Raw genomic sequence first — 16,340 nt, 5'->3', positions numbered from 1 at the left:
TTACAGTTTTAATTACAATCAATGAAAGATCAATAAAAAAAATATAATATTGTGTCCAATTGCGTACGAAATGAATTTTTTCAATATGAATTTAGAGTTCCCTTAAGTTTCCTTGGTTCCTGCTGATTAAATAAACAAATGCTATTCAACTTTCTTAATCAATGGAAGTGTTTCGCTTCGATAAGTTCCTAACATGCCACACGTACATGTACTTTCAGTTGTTGTTGTTGTAACTCGCTGGGACCTCTTAGCAGATAACATGAAAGGATATACAAGACGATTAGATGGGTGGGGAAGTGGATGGGTAGTGGTAGGGGGTGATGTAGAGAGAATGAGGATAAGGTTCTGATTGGGTGAGTTTAAGTAGAGCTGCAGTTTAGGCACACATTAGGTATAGACGAACTTAGGTGGTGGGGATCCTGAATTTACCGATATTTATACGCAGTTATATAACTTGTTGCACAATATAAAAGAGTCCTGGCCCGTAGTTAGAATTGTGCATCTATCTGCATACATTATGACTCTGACTCCCTCGAAGGGTCTGGTGAATCGGTTAGAGAGCGCTGCCCTGGAGAAGACCTTGCTTTAATTTCGTGCCCTTTAACATTTTATCTTTAAAGCCAATGAAAAATGATCTACCTATGGGCATAGACAAATTATAAACAGATTACGAATGCAGAACAAAAAATGACTTCTTTTGATTTTATAGTAGCCAGCTCGAGTAGCCAACTAAAAGCACAATGAGCTTTCGATTGTAGAACAATTAATGCACACAAAAGCTGCGTATAACGCAATGATCTTAAGTGCTCGAAACATACAAAAGTGCTATTGAATGTGCGTATGAGATGGTGTTTGTACTATCTCAAACAGTGAGATAGTTATATTGCGACGATTTTCTGAATTGTCTTTGATTTACTTCATGCGTTTTGCCGCATCGAGACGAAAGAGCAATCAGTGAAGTGCATTTTTTCGTTTTTATATGTACAAAATTTAGTTTCTTTTTAGATAATGAGGAAATAGAGAGGTAAGGGTGTTCAATGGTAGTCAGACACGAAGAAGAGTCGTTTGTATACATTTTTCGTAAAATATATGATTGACTTTGTGTACATGCAATATACAAGTTCTTCCAAATTATTATAAATTTGATTTCGAATTAAATTTTATACTGATCTCAAACAAATATATGAGGTGAGTAAACACCAACAGTAGCCCAACCATAGTTGTTGTTAGTGCATACGGTATTAATATATTCGGTAGTGAAGACAGTACTATGAGCTATATTAGCAATGATATCATGAAGTATATTAATAAACACCATATTGTTTAATATCTAATTCTGTTTTATATTTTAATATAAAAATTATTAAATACCTGTTCAAGTTCTTATTATTATTAATTATATAAAATTATATTGTTAACGAAATTTAAAATAAATTAATCATATAAAATTTATAAAATTTATTTGTAAGTATTTAAAATTAGTAATTAAAAATTTAAACACTCAACTCAATAATGAACTATTTAGTGTGTTCTTTAACTTTATACACTTTATAACTAAACATGTCAGAAGTACAGTGTACATTGTATTGCATTTCATACAATGTAAATACATATGTTGAATTTTATTTAATTATATAAAAAATACCAAATACATCTGACATATATAGATGTTGAAGTAAAAATTAAATAATAATAAAGTAATTAAAAAAAAATAATTAAATAAATAAATATACTTAATTATTTCTAGCAGTTTCTTATATTCTTAGGTTGAAATTGTATATATATGGAAAATATGTAAATCTATATTTTTGAAATTATCAAATTAAATTTACTGCAAGAGTTCCCCTTGTACAATTTCAACAATCATTTTATGACGGAAATATTCTATATGTTCTTGGCTGAAAGTGATTGCCTTATCACGCGTAATAAACTCGGCGAACATGCAGGTGAAAACACCGCAGTCATTGTCATTTATCTGTAGCGGTGCATCTTCTTCTGATTCAATAACGAATCCGGAGGTATCCATCTTTTTTTTTTGTTTATCAAGCGACTCTTCCTTAAGGTACTCCTCCAATGCATTTAACACTTTTGAATTAGGTAACCCTTTTGAATCATAGTACTTTATAGACTTATTCTTAAGATGAATTATTGCAAGGGACCAATGCACTCCGTTTACAAAAACGGGAATTAATATTATATCTTTTTTAAAAATGTCCACTTTACGGGTCCATCGTTTTACAGCATTAAACCCGTGAGTAAGTAAGTTGGGAATGAAAAACGTATTCATTTCATAGACTGTTGGAAGACCGTGCGTCTTGTTCTTTTTTTCACTTCGCGCCGTCAATAAACTCATATAGAAATTAATTACGTTATCATTCAGCCACCGTTCGCCAATCAAGGTGTGCAAGTCTTTAGTTGTAAGGCTAAGATTGAATTTATTAATATGCACCTAAAATTTCAGTGTTGAAATGATGTAAAGCCAAATAAATTTATTGAATATACCTGATCTAGTGGTGAATGCAAAACTCGATGAATTACTGCGCTGTGCTGTTCTGTTAATTCCACTAATTGGTCTTTGTCTACTTCAGGCTTCGGAAATTCATCAATCATCATAATTCTTATTGTAATCTCCGCCACATTTGACAAAAGCTCTCGCTCAGCAGATCGTTTATCAGTCCTAAATTAAAAAAAATTTAACTATTTTCAAACTAATCCAAAAAATGACAAAAAACACATACATGGTTGTTACTTTAATCAGTTCTTCTTGTTGTTTTCTATCTTTCATTTTGGAATCTTTTAACCAGTCTTTCTTGTTGTACGGCGAAAGCTCAAAACGCTCCTTCAGCGGATTGACTGGTGTAACCTCTGGCCTACAATAGAACAATTATGAAAATTTATGTGAAATGATATGTTAATATCTTCTTACAATTCCATTTCAACTGCAAAGTTATTATCATACCATGAAGTTATATCATTGTCCTTAACTTTACTGCATTGTGATATAATCGCTTGTTTAGACTTTGTTAATTCTAGCACCTCTATTGAGTCGTCATCCGCGACGGTTGTAGTTGAAAAGTGTTTTATCTGACGACTTTTTGTTGGATTTTCATCACTGCCTTCATCAAGATCAATTGAACAATGTGAAAATGGAACGTTGCAATTTGCTGTAGAGTTGACTCTCTCGGAACAGGAACTTAATTGCTTTGATGTCGATGACACATCGGAAGTATCGGAGCATGAAGTATCGGAATTAAATGCTAACGTTTGCAGAAATTCGATGTATTTGTCATGGTAATTCAATGTGGGCAGGGAAGACACCGTTTTAGCCTTTGTTGATAAACGTTGCCTAATGCCTGCTAGTAGGAGAAATATTGTACAGTGTTTTAAATACAGTCATTTTTTTTTTAAATACATGTAGAATTACCATGTTTTCCAAAAACCTGATTCAAAGAACTATCATGGTCCAAACGTTTGCATGTATTCAGAACATTATAAATTGGTGTTTGAGAATAAATGGGTCTTTGAATGGTATTTAGTTCCGGTAATCTTAATGGAGTCATTCCAAATAATGACGAAGACTGTTTTGGCAAACATTTTCGTCCTTCTTCACTTAAGCTTGGCAATGATTGTCTTATATTACCTATATCAATTCCATTAACTATTTCAGGTTCATCGTCTGAGAACTCATCATCAACATTCCCACAATTATTGACAATTTTATGAGGCAGAGGCTGAGGAGTAAAGTATGACTTTTCTAATCTAGGTTTTTCTATAAGTAAAATATTTATTTTCATTTGTTACAGACATCTTTTTTATCAACATACCAAATGTTTGCAATAGCTGGCCCATTTCATTGCGACGACTACAGGACGGCTTTTGAAAAGTTTTAAAATCTTTCATGCTTCTATTAGATTGCAATTCAATATCAGCTGCGATAACATGAGAAATTAAATAATAGATTATTGTTACAATTTATAAATGCTATTCACCGTCAAATGTATGATTGACAAACTTGGGTTTATAAACCTTCCCATATCTTTTGAGACTACCACCTGTGACTGGAATGTCTGCTCTGAAAAGAGAATCACTAAACTATATTATTATATCAAAATATCTAAGGTTTAAATAATAAATATTTCTAAAAAAAAATCGAAACTGTGATCGTGAAAATTTTTACGGTCATTATTTTGTTTGTTAATTAATTAATTAACAGCAGTATCCGATCATTATGTGATTATAAATTGAATAGCCACATTATCTCATAAACAATTTCATCTCTACATTTAATAAATTTTTTTGCTACCGGAAATTAAATATAGCCAAATATATTTTAAATCTGCGGTTATTTTTTAAATCGGGATAGTCTTTTAATGCACTTTTAGTGTATTTTCATTTTCAATTACTAAATTGTCTAAAGCAAAATGTATAACATTTGAGATACATTTATAACACTCTAGATATTTTGCTAAAGTAACAAGATTAGCCTGAAATTAACAGCTGTTTTATATGATTTAACAGAAAGTGTGATTTGGTTCGATATATGTATTTATGAAAATATAAATCTCAACTAATACTACTACAGAGGGGGGAGGGGATTGAACATACAAGGTAAAGTGTCGACGCGGCTAAGGACGACACACTTCTGTAATGGCCAACTAAGAAGAAGAAGAATACTACTACAGATATGTTAGATTACTCTAAAAATGTTCGATTTGGTAACAAAATTTAACAGATCGAAAGTAAATCTTGATTGAATTCAGATTTACCAATCGAAAATGCCATTAGATTTATAAAAAGTTGACATTTATGTTCTGTAATGATTCGTATACTATTTTATAACTATATATACACTTTATATAACTTCAATGATTCAATATTTCTTAAAAATACTTACCTAGGATTACGTGATGTATCCGGCTCATTATTATTGCTCAAGCTGATACCGAAAAGCTTCTTAAGTTTATCAACAATATCAACACCCATTTGATGATTTTTACCGTATTTATACTCATGATTGTCTGCCGGAAAATATCGATTCATATTACTTCTGTTGCTATAGGAACTTGCTTCACTGCTGTTCCAGCTTCCTTCGCGACAAGGTAAAAGATCTGGTAATTGCCGGACTTTACGTTTGTCTTCTTCTTTAGAAAATAAATCATCGTCAGTCTGTAGAGTTTGTGCAATGCGCTCTCTTAACATTAATCCTGAAATATTGCTCTTACTTTTATATTTTGGACTGTCTTTCGATATTTTCTAAAAAAAAATGAATGGTTTAACATATTTTTGGATATTTAATTATTAAGAAAATAAAATAAAAGTTGGATTTTACCTTTTGCGCAACACCTGTCAAGCTTTTATTTCTTTTAACTGCCTTACGTTTCTTAGCTTTATTTATATAAATTTTATCATCGTCCGTAATTATATTATAATGGGCTGAAAAACCGTTTTGATGACGCTCTGAAAGCGTATAATTTAAAATTAAAGGCGACGCATCTCCATTACTTACATCCCGAGCGTATATTAAATCATTAAAGCTGTCTTCCATTTCTGAGAAAGTAATATTAGCATTTGTATTCGATTTAGATAAATCCTTTAAGAAGCTCCTATTATTTTCACGTAACGCTGAATGGTCGCCAACGTCAACCTGCTTAGTTAAAAGATATTCATCGACATCAAAATCCTGCCTTTTTTCTGTTGATGTATCGTACATTTCACTAGAAATAATCGAAATATTGTTATAAAGTAGACTGACGGCGTTATAAGTGCATCCACACCAAAGCGAACGCTTGCGAATGGAAAGACTTTTGCAGGTACGATTACCGGCGAATATTCGTTCGTTCGTAAGCCTTCGCTTTGGTGTGGATGCATCTCTAAACGCACCATGTACCAACTTCAGTTATGTTGTATAAAATTTTTTATATTATTGCTATAATAGAATAAAATAACTATTGTATCTTGCAAATTTTACAAATTCCAACTACACTCAAACTATACAATCTGCAGCACCCGACTTTCAGTTTGGTGTGCGAATAAGAAAAAGCCGCCACAACGATTGGTAATATTTGTATTTTTCGAATGAAAAGTTGTCAGTACTGCTTTGATAATTCTAAAACTTGGCCATAGAATACATCATAGACAAATTAAAAATAACTGCGTTTCAGCAAACGTTGATCTGGATCATAGAAAATATTCTCTGATCTGGATCTTCTTTGCTGAAACGATACGCAGCGCATCACACATGTAAAAGTGATTGGCAACGCATCAATCATATCAGCTGTGTTTGTTTACAAAGTTTTGTTTTGATTTTTGTGAATAATTTTGGCGCTAAAAGATTTAATCCTCCAATTATTTGAAGGATATGTGTGCATAGAGAATACAAATTGCTCTTTCTTAATTATATATTATATTTCAAACAGAATAGTATTGAAATTTAATAATTCAAAATAAAAAATAAACACAGCAAGTGAATTTGTTAATAAAAACTTTCACAGTAAATTAACAAAAACCTCAGAAAAAAATGCGTACACACAAGTCTAGTACGGTTTTGGATCTGTTGGCTAATGAACGCTGACTCTGCGCTTCAAATTTGGCAGGGTACGAGTTCAACCTTGAGTAATTGCAGTCTTAACAAAAAAATTATTTACATATAATTAAATACAACAAATAATCCGAAGACCACTGATGATGGGTATTTGGCAATACTCGATACAGCTGTATGGTCAGCCAAAAATTCAAAGTAAAGTAATATTAAAACCAGAATATTAAACCCAAATTTTTGTTGTTTTAGTTCACTACTCGTCAAAACTTCTCTATTAAGTGATAATCAAATATTTCAACTATCTTCAATAATCGTCTTCAGGGAACTGACAATGTGTATAATGTAAAAAATATAGTGGAAATGAAGAAAGACACCACAATAAAAGATATTTTCTGAGAATGCTTTCAATTTGTTTTGAAGAGCTGATTCAGCTGTTTTAGTTTGAATTTAAATTTTTGCATTGTTTATATGCGCCGCGCACTGGTGTTCTCACAACAGTGATTTTACACAAAGCTGTTCCATGTCTATTTTAAAATGTTAATATGATAAAGCTATGAACTCGTTCTACGCCTTATCTGTTTTAAACTAGATCTTCGATTTTTTGAGTACAGTTGAGTCGAAGCATAAAACGATTCGGCTTTAAGAAACGGCGAACCCAGGCAATGTTGAAAAGTCTCGTCGAATTTTTAATTTATGTGGTTCATAACCCTGCGACAAATACAAGTATTTCCGACAATAATAAAAGATTCTGTTCACTCAGAACTTAGAACTTTTGTTGAACTTGTACGATCACGATCATGGTTGAAAAACAAGGACCACTACATACAATGACAAAACAGATATTCATCCATACTGAAGATGATGTCATGTACTTGATGTAATTAATTAATCATGAGTGAAAAAAACCATTCAAAATTTTGGTGGATTAGTATAATTTAAGAAACCTGGGTTGGAAAATTTTGAAGTATTCATGGTTGACATGAATCTTGGCATTAAGTCTTAACATTGTATTGTCAGTTACTATTGTCTGACAAAACATAAAGTATTTGTTTCTGTTTTTTTTTTAATTTTATAACAATATTATTCTTCTAGGCATGTGGGTCTCTGGCAATAACAGATTTAAGTTTAAAAATCAAGGTCTTAGAAGAATTAATTGAGTTAAAAAATAAACAAACATTATATTGTTCTTAAAGAACATATTACATATTTGAAACAATCCATATTGCGTTGTATTTTATAATCAAAATATCTAACAAATTCTAATAAACAGACTTGCGATATAAGCGCATTGCTTGATGGGCTGAACACTCCAAATACAAATTGAGAGACTATCTTCAAAGAGGTAGTCATTATTAAGACAGCATAACTGTTTAATTAAAAAAAAGCAGATTTTTAAATGTTGGATCCATTTTTTCTAAGTTGAAAAAACAGCATTTTCCATATTCTTTTTTCCATATTTTAACATCTTTTATAGAATTTAAATAACATCAAAAAGAAATTATCTCTTTTAAAATTTTTTCAGAGAAAACCGAAAAGCCTTTGTCTCAGAAATGTCTTTATAAACATTTTAAAGTAATTTTACAACATTTTGTACTAAAAAACGTGTAATGATGATTTCTAAAAAATTTCCAGTACTTTTTGAATAATCTATAACAATATTTGATTTACATATGGACTTAACTATCACATTTAATCTTATTATAAAATTGGCTTTGTACAGTTTTTCTTATATCAAAAAATTATAAAAATTTTGTTTTTAAATTCAACTTCGACTAATAGTATAATACATGATTATATGTTATGTATAAAAAGTATCCGGAATTTCACACATATAGATACAAATATATATATGTATATTTTAATTACAATTAGCACTTTAACTAAAAATAATATTATAGACCATACATATGTATGTATGTTCACATATATTTTAATTACAATTAGTCTTTAATCAAAAATCATATTATTGACCATAAAATATATTATAGGATATAGATGGTGTTTCCCAAACTGTCCAATCATTTGGCCCAGTTACACGAATAAGTATATTAATAAAATAGTTTTACAACTGCTTATACTTAAGTTGTCACTATTATATAGTTTATAGTTAGAAAAAAATGAAATAAAGAGCATATATATGAGATTTATTGGCACCTTTTATATTATTCTTTCTGTAGAAAATTTTAGAAAAATTTGTTTTATAAAAATTGATTAAGTTTAATACCCAAAGAATAATAACATCAATTCAGGTACTGTCTAAGTAGATATAAGTTCCTTTATAAAAATTTTGGTTTTTGAACATTACAAAAGGGGACGGAATGAACTTGTTTTATTAAATATATAGAATGGATATTCAAAATAATTCTCAAATTTCCATTAGAATATGTATGATTACATATTTAATCAAAAAAATTAAATTGGTTAGACTGATTTGCTTCAATGTGCTAATCAAAAATTTATATATATCTTAACAGCTATGAAGTGCATACATATTAAACCACATCTATATCATTGATGTACCCTCCTGCATTCAAAAAAGAGGAGCAAAGAACTGATTAGTCCTACTAACACCTCAGTGTCGTCTACAAATTCCGTATTGAGAAGACACTGTACAGAAGCTTGCCGAAAGATTATAGGCTTATTCTAGTGACCACTGTTGCTGTGCGATAAAAATAAATTTTTTATTTTATTCAATTTTTTACTTTAATTTACTTTAATTTGGATCAGCTGAGCATAAACTTACAACCCATTTTTCTCCTAAACAGCTTAGTCATTGGCAATTATGGGTGAAACATCATAAATTGGGGTTTTAAAGCATTAATAAACCATTTGTATTTAAAAAGATACAAATTTCGTGCGTTCACTAACTTGATCCCAATGAGTAAATAGGATTTTAGGAAGAGTTTTTGTTTAAACCAATTTACGGAGAAGGAAAATCGTTTTAAGATATACTTAAAATATCTCTATATTCGACAAGAAACGAGATAAATTTGGGGAATAGTGAGTAAAGAAAAAATTTTAATCTATTTATTCATAGTAAATGCACTGAATAATTTTTTTAACACTTTCAAACCCTAATTCATAAACTTTAACTCGTTATTACCAGAGTTCCCGATCCGTTAATGCTGGAGATTCAGGGGAAAAACGAATAATAGATTTAAGCTAAGCAATTAAAAGTCAGTGTATTCTAGTTTAAAAGTACATGTAATTACTAAATAATACACGTGAAAACTATTACAAATCAATCAGAATTTATTTTGCCCTCTTGAAAACACGCTCCATAAATTAGAATACAATTTATATAAGCTACCTCTTGACCCAATACTCCAAGAATTACAGTAGCAAATTGTATATTAGGACTACCATCGATTCACGGGGCCAAATAACTCTGCCTCAAGGCTGATTTTGTGCGATTGTAAAACCTTTAATTGGGTTTATTACATAAATAGACGACTTAAAATTGTTTCAAATTTTCAAATCCATAATTTAGTTTTAATCAAGCGAATTCTTGGTAGCTTTATCGGTTATCGTCAAATATTCATCACCAGTAGTTTTTGAAAAAAGGTTTTGGTCGAATTTTCCCCAGAAGAAAGATCTACGGTCTCTATTGAAAAGAGTAAATAACACTTGGTTAATCAGTCTAGAACTGATCGTGCTTCAAATAGGTTAATTTCAATATACCTAACTCTCCGATCTATAACTCTTCTTACCTACCACATGACCTCATATTAAACAATCTGTTCCATCCCACCCCGTTTGCTGTCTGTAAGTCAAACACGATTCTCTTTCCCACAGATCATCTGTTATGAGCTACAACAACAATCAAACTCATTATTACTTTGACAATTTCTTGTCGAAACTCATTATTAAGCAAAAAGTAAATATACCGGTTAAAAATATTCCTATGCCAAATTTTTATTTATTTATTTTTTTAATAAACATTTTAACTACTGCGATTGGTGGTTAGTAATAAACGCGCGAATTCATTCGAAAGAACTATTTTTAACCTTTGTTATTAATCTAATCTATTTTAAGTTTTAACTTTTTACGAAAGACTGCTAAAATTATTATAAATCAAACTTGTCGTTTTTAGTTAATTTAATTTTTTTTTTTTTAATTATTAAGATATTTTTTTTTTGTTAGAATTCAATTACATTTCGCCAAAAATCGCACGTTGGAGTGTTGCTCGATCATAAGACCTTAGTGGGGTCTGTAAAAATTACATGTATGTGAAAGGAATCTTCTTCTTTACGTTACTTTGTGATTACTTTGCTTTATATAAAATAATTAAGTATAATCAAAAAATTATATTAAATAAATATAATTTTAAGAGACTTATTGTACTTTTGTAGGCTTTAGTGTTTGGGACGTTCAATAATATTGTTTATTGTGTGTGAACTGTAAAAATTGCAAGGGCCCATTAGACAGCAACGTTCGTTGTCAACGCGCGCTTGCCATTACACAAACAATTTTTAAAAAATTTTTTAAACACGCCCCAGATAAAACAACAAATATACTAAAAAATCGCTCTCACATGAGAATTTTTTTCTCCTACTTTTCTCCTACTTTGTGAAATGCGAAATTTGTTTGTGTAATAGTAACATTTGAAATTTTAAGAAATGTGTTGACGAAAATCAAAAAATTTTGATATTTCTTCAAACATGCTCGTGTTTTTGCATATACAGTCGGATTTGGTCGGCATGCAAAATTTTATTTATTTTGAGAAATGGAAGCGTAAACATCGTTTAAATGCACGCATGATTTGTCTTTAGCATGCGATGCTTTGCAAATATGAATGAATTTAATTTTAAATATTTGTATTTTCTACCTAGGTAAAAATTTTTAATTTCCAAAACATTTTATTAAGAAGAATTAAAATATTAATAACCTTGGGCTAAAAAAAATAACCAAACATTAAATTACAATAAAAATTTTGTTTTAAATATTAATTGCATTGTACACCTACGGAAAATTTAAAATAAAATAAAAATACAAAAAATACTAAAAAATACCAAAAAAAAAAATTAAATTATATAAAATATAATATAAATAAAAATAAATATATAAATTGAAATCATAAAAATAAATATAAATATATAAATTAAAATTATAAATTAAATGTAAAACATCATTTTTCGCAAGGAAATTACGCATAGCAGCCGCTGTCGACACTTCAGCGATTGCTTTAATACTGATGAGTGAACAAATTTTGCATTCTTTGCTGGAGGCGTGTTTAAAAAATTGTTGGTAAATTTAATGTGTAATGGAGAGAGAAGACTTCGTGTGTTTGTCAACGCGCGTTGATGTCTAAAGGCCACTTTACGTTCTCAGTTTGTACTTTACTTGTGTTTTACTTGAGTTTTACTACAAGTAGCTCGTGGAACAGACCTATAGCTACTGCCAAATTAGCAACGTTGCAATGGAAGCTGGGTTGCCACTTACGAATAAATTTTAAAAAATGGTTTATTTGTTGAACTTTTTCAGAGATATTTAATGTTTGAGTTAAAATATTGAAATGTTATTTATTTATTCTATTTCTAGAGCATATTATTTATACTATGGAAGTTGAAATTCTGTATAAAAATTTAAATTTACTTAATTTACTTCAGTTTTGTGTTCTTTATTGCCTTAATTAATTCTGTATTAGGAGTATTTCCGTGCAAATTGGTATCGTTTCTAAATTTTTTCAAAACTAAACTTTTAAAAAAATCAATATATGTTCATTTTTTTTTCGAGCGATTTGAAAAACACCCATCGGAGATCTGATGTTTATATACCAAACGAAAGACTTTTCAAAATTCTGTAAATAATGTGAATTTTTGTTCAGTTTATTTAATTTTTTTTGAAAAATAATAAATTTTTTCAATACTTAATTATAAATAACAACTCAGGTTTCCATAATAACGTTTCCAGCTGACTGTTCATCAATATATTAAAAATTATAACAGTTGTCAAAATGAAAACCCGCAATGATAATGTAAACGCTAAATCAACTTCAGTAAAGTTCTTTGACTAAAGTTCGTAATGTAAACCCCGTATTAAGAGATAATGATGTAGAGATATGTTATTTGAGTTAAAAATAATTGTATTGTGTCAGACCGAATTGGTTTTATATTAAATAAAGTTAAAAATAACAAAACCAATAAGATAAATTTTGTTTATTATAATAAGGAAATCAAACGAATGCATATTTTCAAACATTGTGATACTTTAATTTGTAAATAATGTGTTCTTTTTAAGAAGTAATGGCACTTGAACGAGCGAAAATAAGAGTTTTTATTTAAGCTTTATTTAAAAACTTGTATTAAACACGATTTTTGAAATGCTTAGTGAAGGTTATCCTGAATATAAGTACAACATATATTATGGGTCGTTGGGACTGCGCACCGCTCAACAAGTGGCCCTACTGAAATAAATGATTAGCCGCAGTAGACCACGAAACGAATCGAATGTCGTTATTGAGTTAAAGCCAGAGTGGCTTCCGTTCATATAACTACATTAGTTATTGCAAGCAGCTCATTTGACTTAAAGTTGCCTGCCAAGTCATCACCAACCCGATGTTGACCCAAGACAGTCATCCTCCGCACCTCAGCAAGTGCTGGACATTGGCACAATATATGCATCGCTGTCTCCTTTTCTTCTAGGCATAGTCTGCAAGTGTCTTCCTCAACAAGAGTTATATATTTGTGGTGATACTTAAGGTTTCCATGCCCAGTAATCAATGAAATTAGGCAGCATAGGGCGCACCGTGAATAGTTAAGAATCATAAGTTTAGTCTGTCTACAAGTGCTCATCTCTATCCATCTGTTAAGACGAAATAAAGTTATTCACTAATCGACATAGACTGCAATCATGTTTAGCCCAATGGTACTGGAACCAACGCCTATAAAAATTAAATATCATTAGTCGTATAAATTAATATCCAACATAAAATTAATTGGTGAAATATCATATAAGTATTTGATATTTGTGTGCTATATATTGTTCAGATTAATTTAACCTCTTTTTTTTTTTACTACTTAACAATTAATATAACATTCATTGACTGATACGCGGCACGAAGTTCGCGGCGTCATCTAGTTTTTAATGAATTTATCAAATCGTTAATTTTTTTGTGAAATGTTGTCCAAACTTACTACATATATGAGAACGAAAAGGACTTTAAACATTTTCGGTTTTCAAAAACGGAACTTTTTTCGCAAAACTGGTGCAATAATATAGACAATAATATATGACATACTAATGTCAACGACTTCATTTGTGGATATTATTTTGAGAAAATCTATTTTTGTGGAAAAGTTTTGAAATCTGCAGTCCCAACCTTAAATTTAAGTAAAATGTGATTGAGATTTTGGTAACTTTTTCTTTCAGAGTAAATTTCCGCCCTTACACATTTATTATATATGACAAAAAACATTTTATGACAAATATTAATTACTTTGTTTTTCATTTTGGGTCATTCAACGGAGGATGGAGATAAAGATGAAATTATGACATTTTAAATAAATACTATGTATTAAACGAAGCCATTCTATACCTTCAAAAACTGTATAGACATTCACAAGAAATAATATACATATATTAAAGTAGACATCGAATTCGTTGTTTTCAACAGACACTAACTGAAATAGCTAACCATACTTGCTGAGAATTAAAAATATAGTTTTGGAATTATATTTAATTATTATAAAAAAAAATAATTATGAATATAATTCTCAGCGAGTATGGTTAGATATTTTAGTAAGTGTCTCTTGAAAGCATACCTTTAGATGCTTATTTTAATATGTATTATATGCTGTAAATGACCTTTTCATCTTCACGTTCACGTTTACGTTGAGTGACTATTTGTAATAGTCTTCATTTTATTATTATTTGAAAATTGATGGGCGTTTAGTTACGTCCTCTAATCTAATAAATTCATGCAAAGAACAGTTTTTAGCTTGGACTAAACTGTTTCCACCAAATTTTAAAAGAATTACATTCGTCTTATTTAGGCGTTGTAAAGAAAAGAACGTTGGTTAGGTCCTATGTTTGGTGGCTTAATATAGATTAATATATAGTAGAGCTTAAACACGGTTGTGTTACGTGCATAAACGTATAGCCTATAGTCCAAAAAAAAGTCTGTTGATTCCGTGGGAAATGCCTAGTTCAATATGATAGGGCATTTACATTGATTTTGCCGGACCAGTGAGGAAGGTTTACTTTTGAGTTGCAGTCGATGCATACTCGAAATTAGTAGAAATTTTTAAAATCATACATATAATAAGAACGTTCACGATTGAGGAATTAGAATAGCTATTTTGTAGGTACGGTTTAGTGGATACCATAGTAAACGACAATAAAACACTATTCACAGCAGGGAATTCCAATGGTTTTTAAAAGAAAATGACATTGAACACATTCTTACACACCCAAGGTTTCCAGCTACGAATGAACAAACTTTAAAGAAAGTTTGAGTTCCGGTGAAAGAGTAAGTTTAGACATAGTGCTTAAAACATTTCTTTTTGATTATCATACTATGAAACATTGTACAACAGGAGACTCTTTAGCTAAACTTAGGTTAGGTAAAAATATGAAATAGCAATTCGATTTACTGAAATCACCCTTAGTCAAAGACGGGGTTGATAAAAACTCACTTAACTCACTTACTTACTTAGTTGGACATTACATGCGTGAGCCGTCCCGTCCATCGCATTTCCTGAAGGGCGATAATGTCAGCCTTATATTTCTTGGGCACAGTAACCAGCTGTAAAGACACACCTTCTCCGTATAGTGTTCGGATATTCCAGGCGCATATTTTTAAATCGTGCTACTTATAATGTCTGCATGTGTCGTCAACAGTAAACGGTTTTCTTATCCGAGCCTTATCTTCGTTTTCACTGAAAATTGTTTTTAAATGGAGGATTTCGGTGCACACATTGGTTCCATACGCACGGATGATTGTAGCTATCCAGAAGGGCCACGTGAATGGTGTATGTCAACTTGGAGAAAACAGTGACAAGGAGGTTACTGCGTATATTTATATAGATGCATGGTTAGCATCTTAGGAGAAGGGCTTTAGACTTCAAGTTTTTATATAAATAGAAGAGAATATAGAATATAAGAGAATATTATTTGAGTAATAGTGTGTGTTGAGTAAGCTTGTAAGTTTTTAAATTATAATCAAATAATTAAAAACCAGTCTTAATCTGGACTTTAAAGTGTACACTACAATAATATGAAGAAGTATAATAAGTATAATTTCAAACAAATTTTCTTAAGTTTTTAAACTTTTATTGGAACTATTAACACATCACATCAATTACATACAATTCTTTGAAATAGAGTTTATTTCTTTTTATATTTTTTATATATTTTATAAATTTTAGTTTAAGTTTATTTAATTTAAATTCTATTTTTAAAATGTTGATATAGTACGCTCTTAATAATGCAGACAGACACTTATTAATTCTTACACGGGACTGTGGATATAATAACCCTGCGAAAACAAAAACAAAGATAATGCTTCAGCATTTAATCGTATTTTTAAATTGTACTATAAGAATTCGATTTTTTGCTAGTTTTCAACAATGATAGATAGGTGGATGATACATAGGTGTACCTGCTGTCACATTTGGCTATCTATTTATTACGATTTCATATAAAATTAGAACTTTAAACTAGAATGGAATAGAATACCGGAACTGAACTACAAAAATGAGACGTTTGCCTCTGTTCAGCATCGCACTACATCGTACCTGTTTATTCACACACATTCTTCTTCAGTTGTGAAATTTTATTTACTGAAATTGAACCGATATCT

The 16,340-nt window shown here is 30.2% G+C and overlaps 1 protein-coding gene across 1 annotated transcript; it reads right to left on the bottom strand.

The window, feature by feature from the left end:
* Positions 1 to 1,828: 1,828 nt before the first annotated feature.
* LOC119688313 lies at positions 1,829 to 5,710 on the bottom strand. The gene is made up of 9 exons (XM_038102992.1): positions 5,507 to 5,710; positions 4,895 to 5,253; positions 3,990 to 4,072; positions 3,825 to 3,929; positions 3,425 to 3,769; positions 2,927 to 3,356; positions 2,739 to 2,870; positions 2,503 to 2,677; positions 1,829 to 2,449 (listed from the first exon to the last, which is right to left on the bottom strand). The coding sequence occupies exons 1-9, from the start codon at positions 5,708 to 5,710 to the stop codon at positions 1,829 to 1,831; spliced, it is 2,454 nt and encodes an 817-aa protein (XP_037958920.1).
* Positions 5,711 to 16,340: the final 10,630 nt, after the last annotated feature.

Source organism: Teleopsis dalmanni, chromosome X, assembly GCF_002237135.1.
Source record: "Teleopsis dalmanni isolate 2A chromosome X, ASM223713v2, whole genome shotgun sequence".
Taxonomy (NCBI): Eukaryota; Metazoa; Arthropoda; class Insecta; order Diptera; family Diopsidae; genus Teleopsis; species Teleopsis dalmanni.
The sequence above is the reverse complement of the archived record's forward strand: the minus strand, read 5'-3'. Positions and strand labels throughout refer to the sequence as shown.

Excerpts from the sequence above, each read along its gene's own strand:
- LOC119688313 (XM_038102992.1), bottom strand. The coding sequence starts at position 5,710 with ATGTACGATACATCAACAGAAAAAAGGCAGGATTTTGATGTCGATGAA. Across the intron at positions 5,254-5,506 it reads ATTTAATATACGCTCGGGAT|AAAATATCGAAAGACAGTCC; the intron begins GTAAGTAATGGA and ends ATTTTTTTTTAG. Across the intron at positions 4,073-4,894 it reads GATACATCACGTAATCCTAG|AGCAGACATTCCAGTCACAG; the intron begins GTAAGTATTTTT and ends TTCTCTTTTCAG.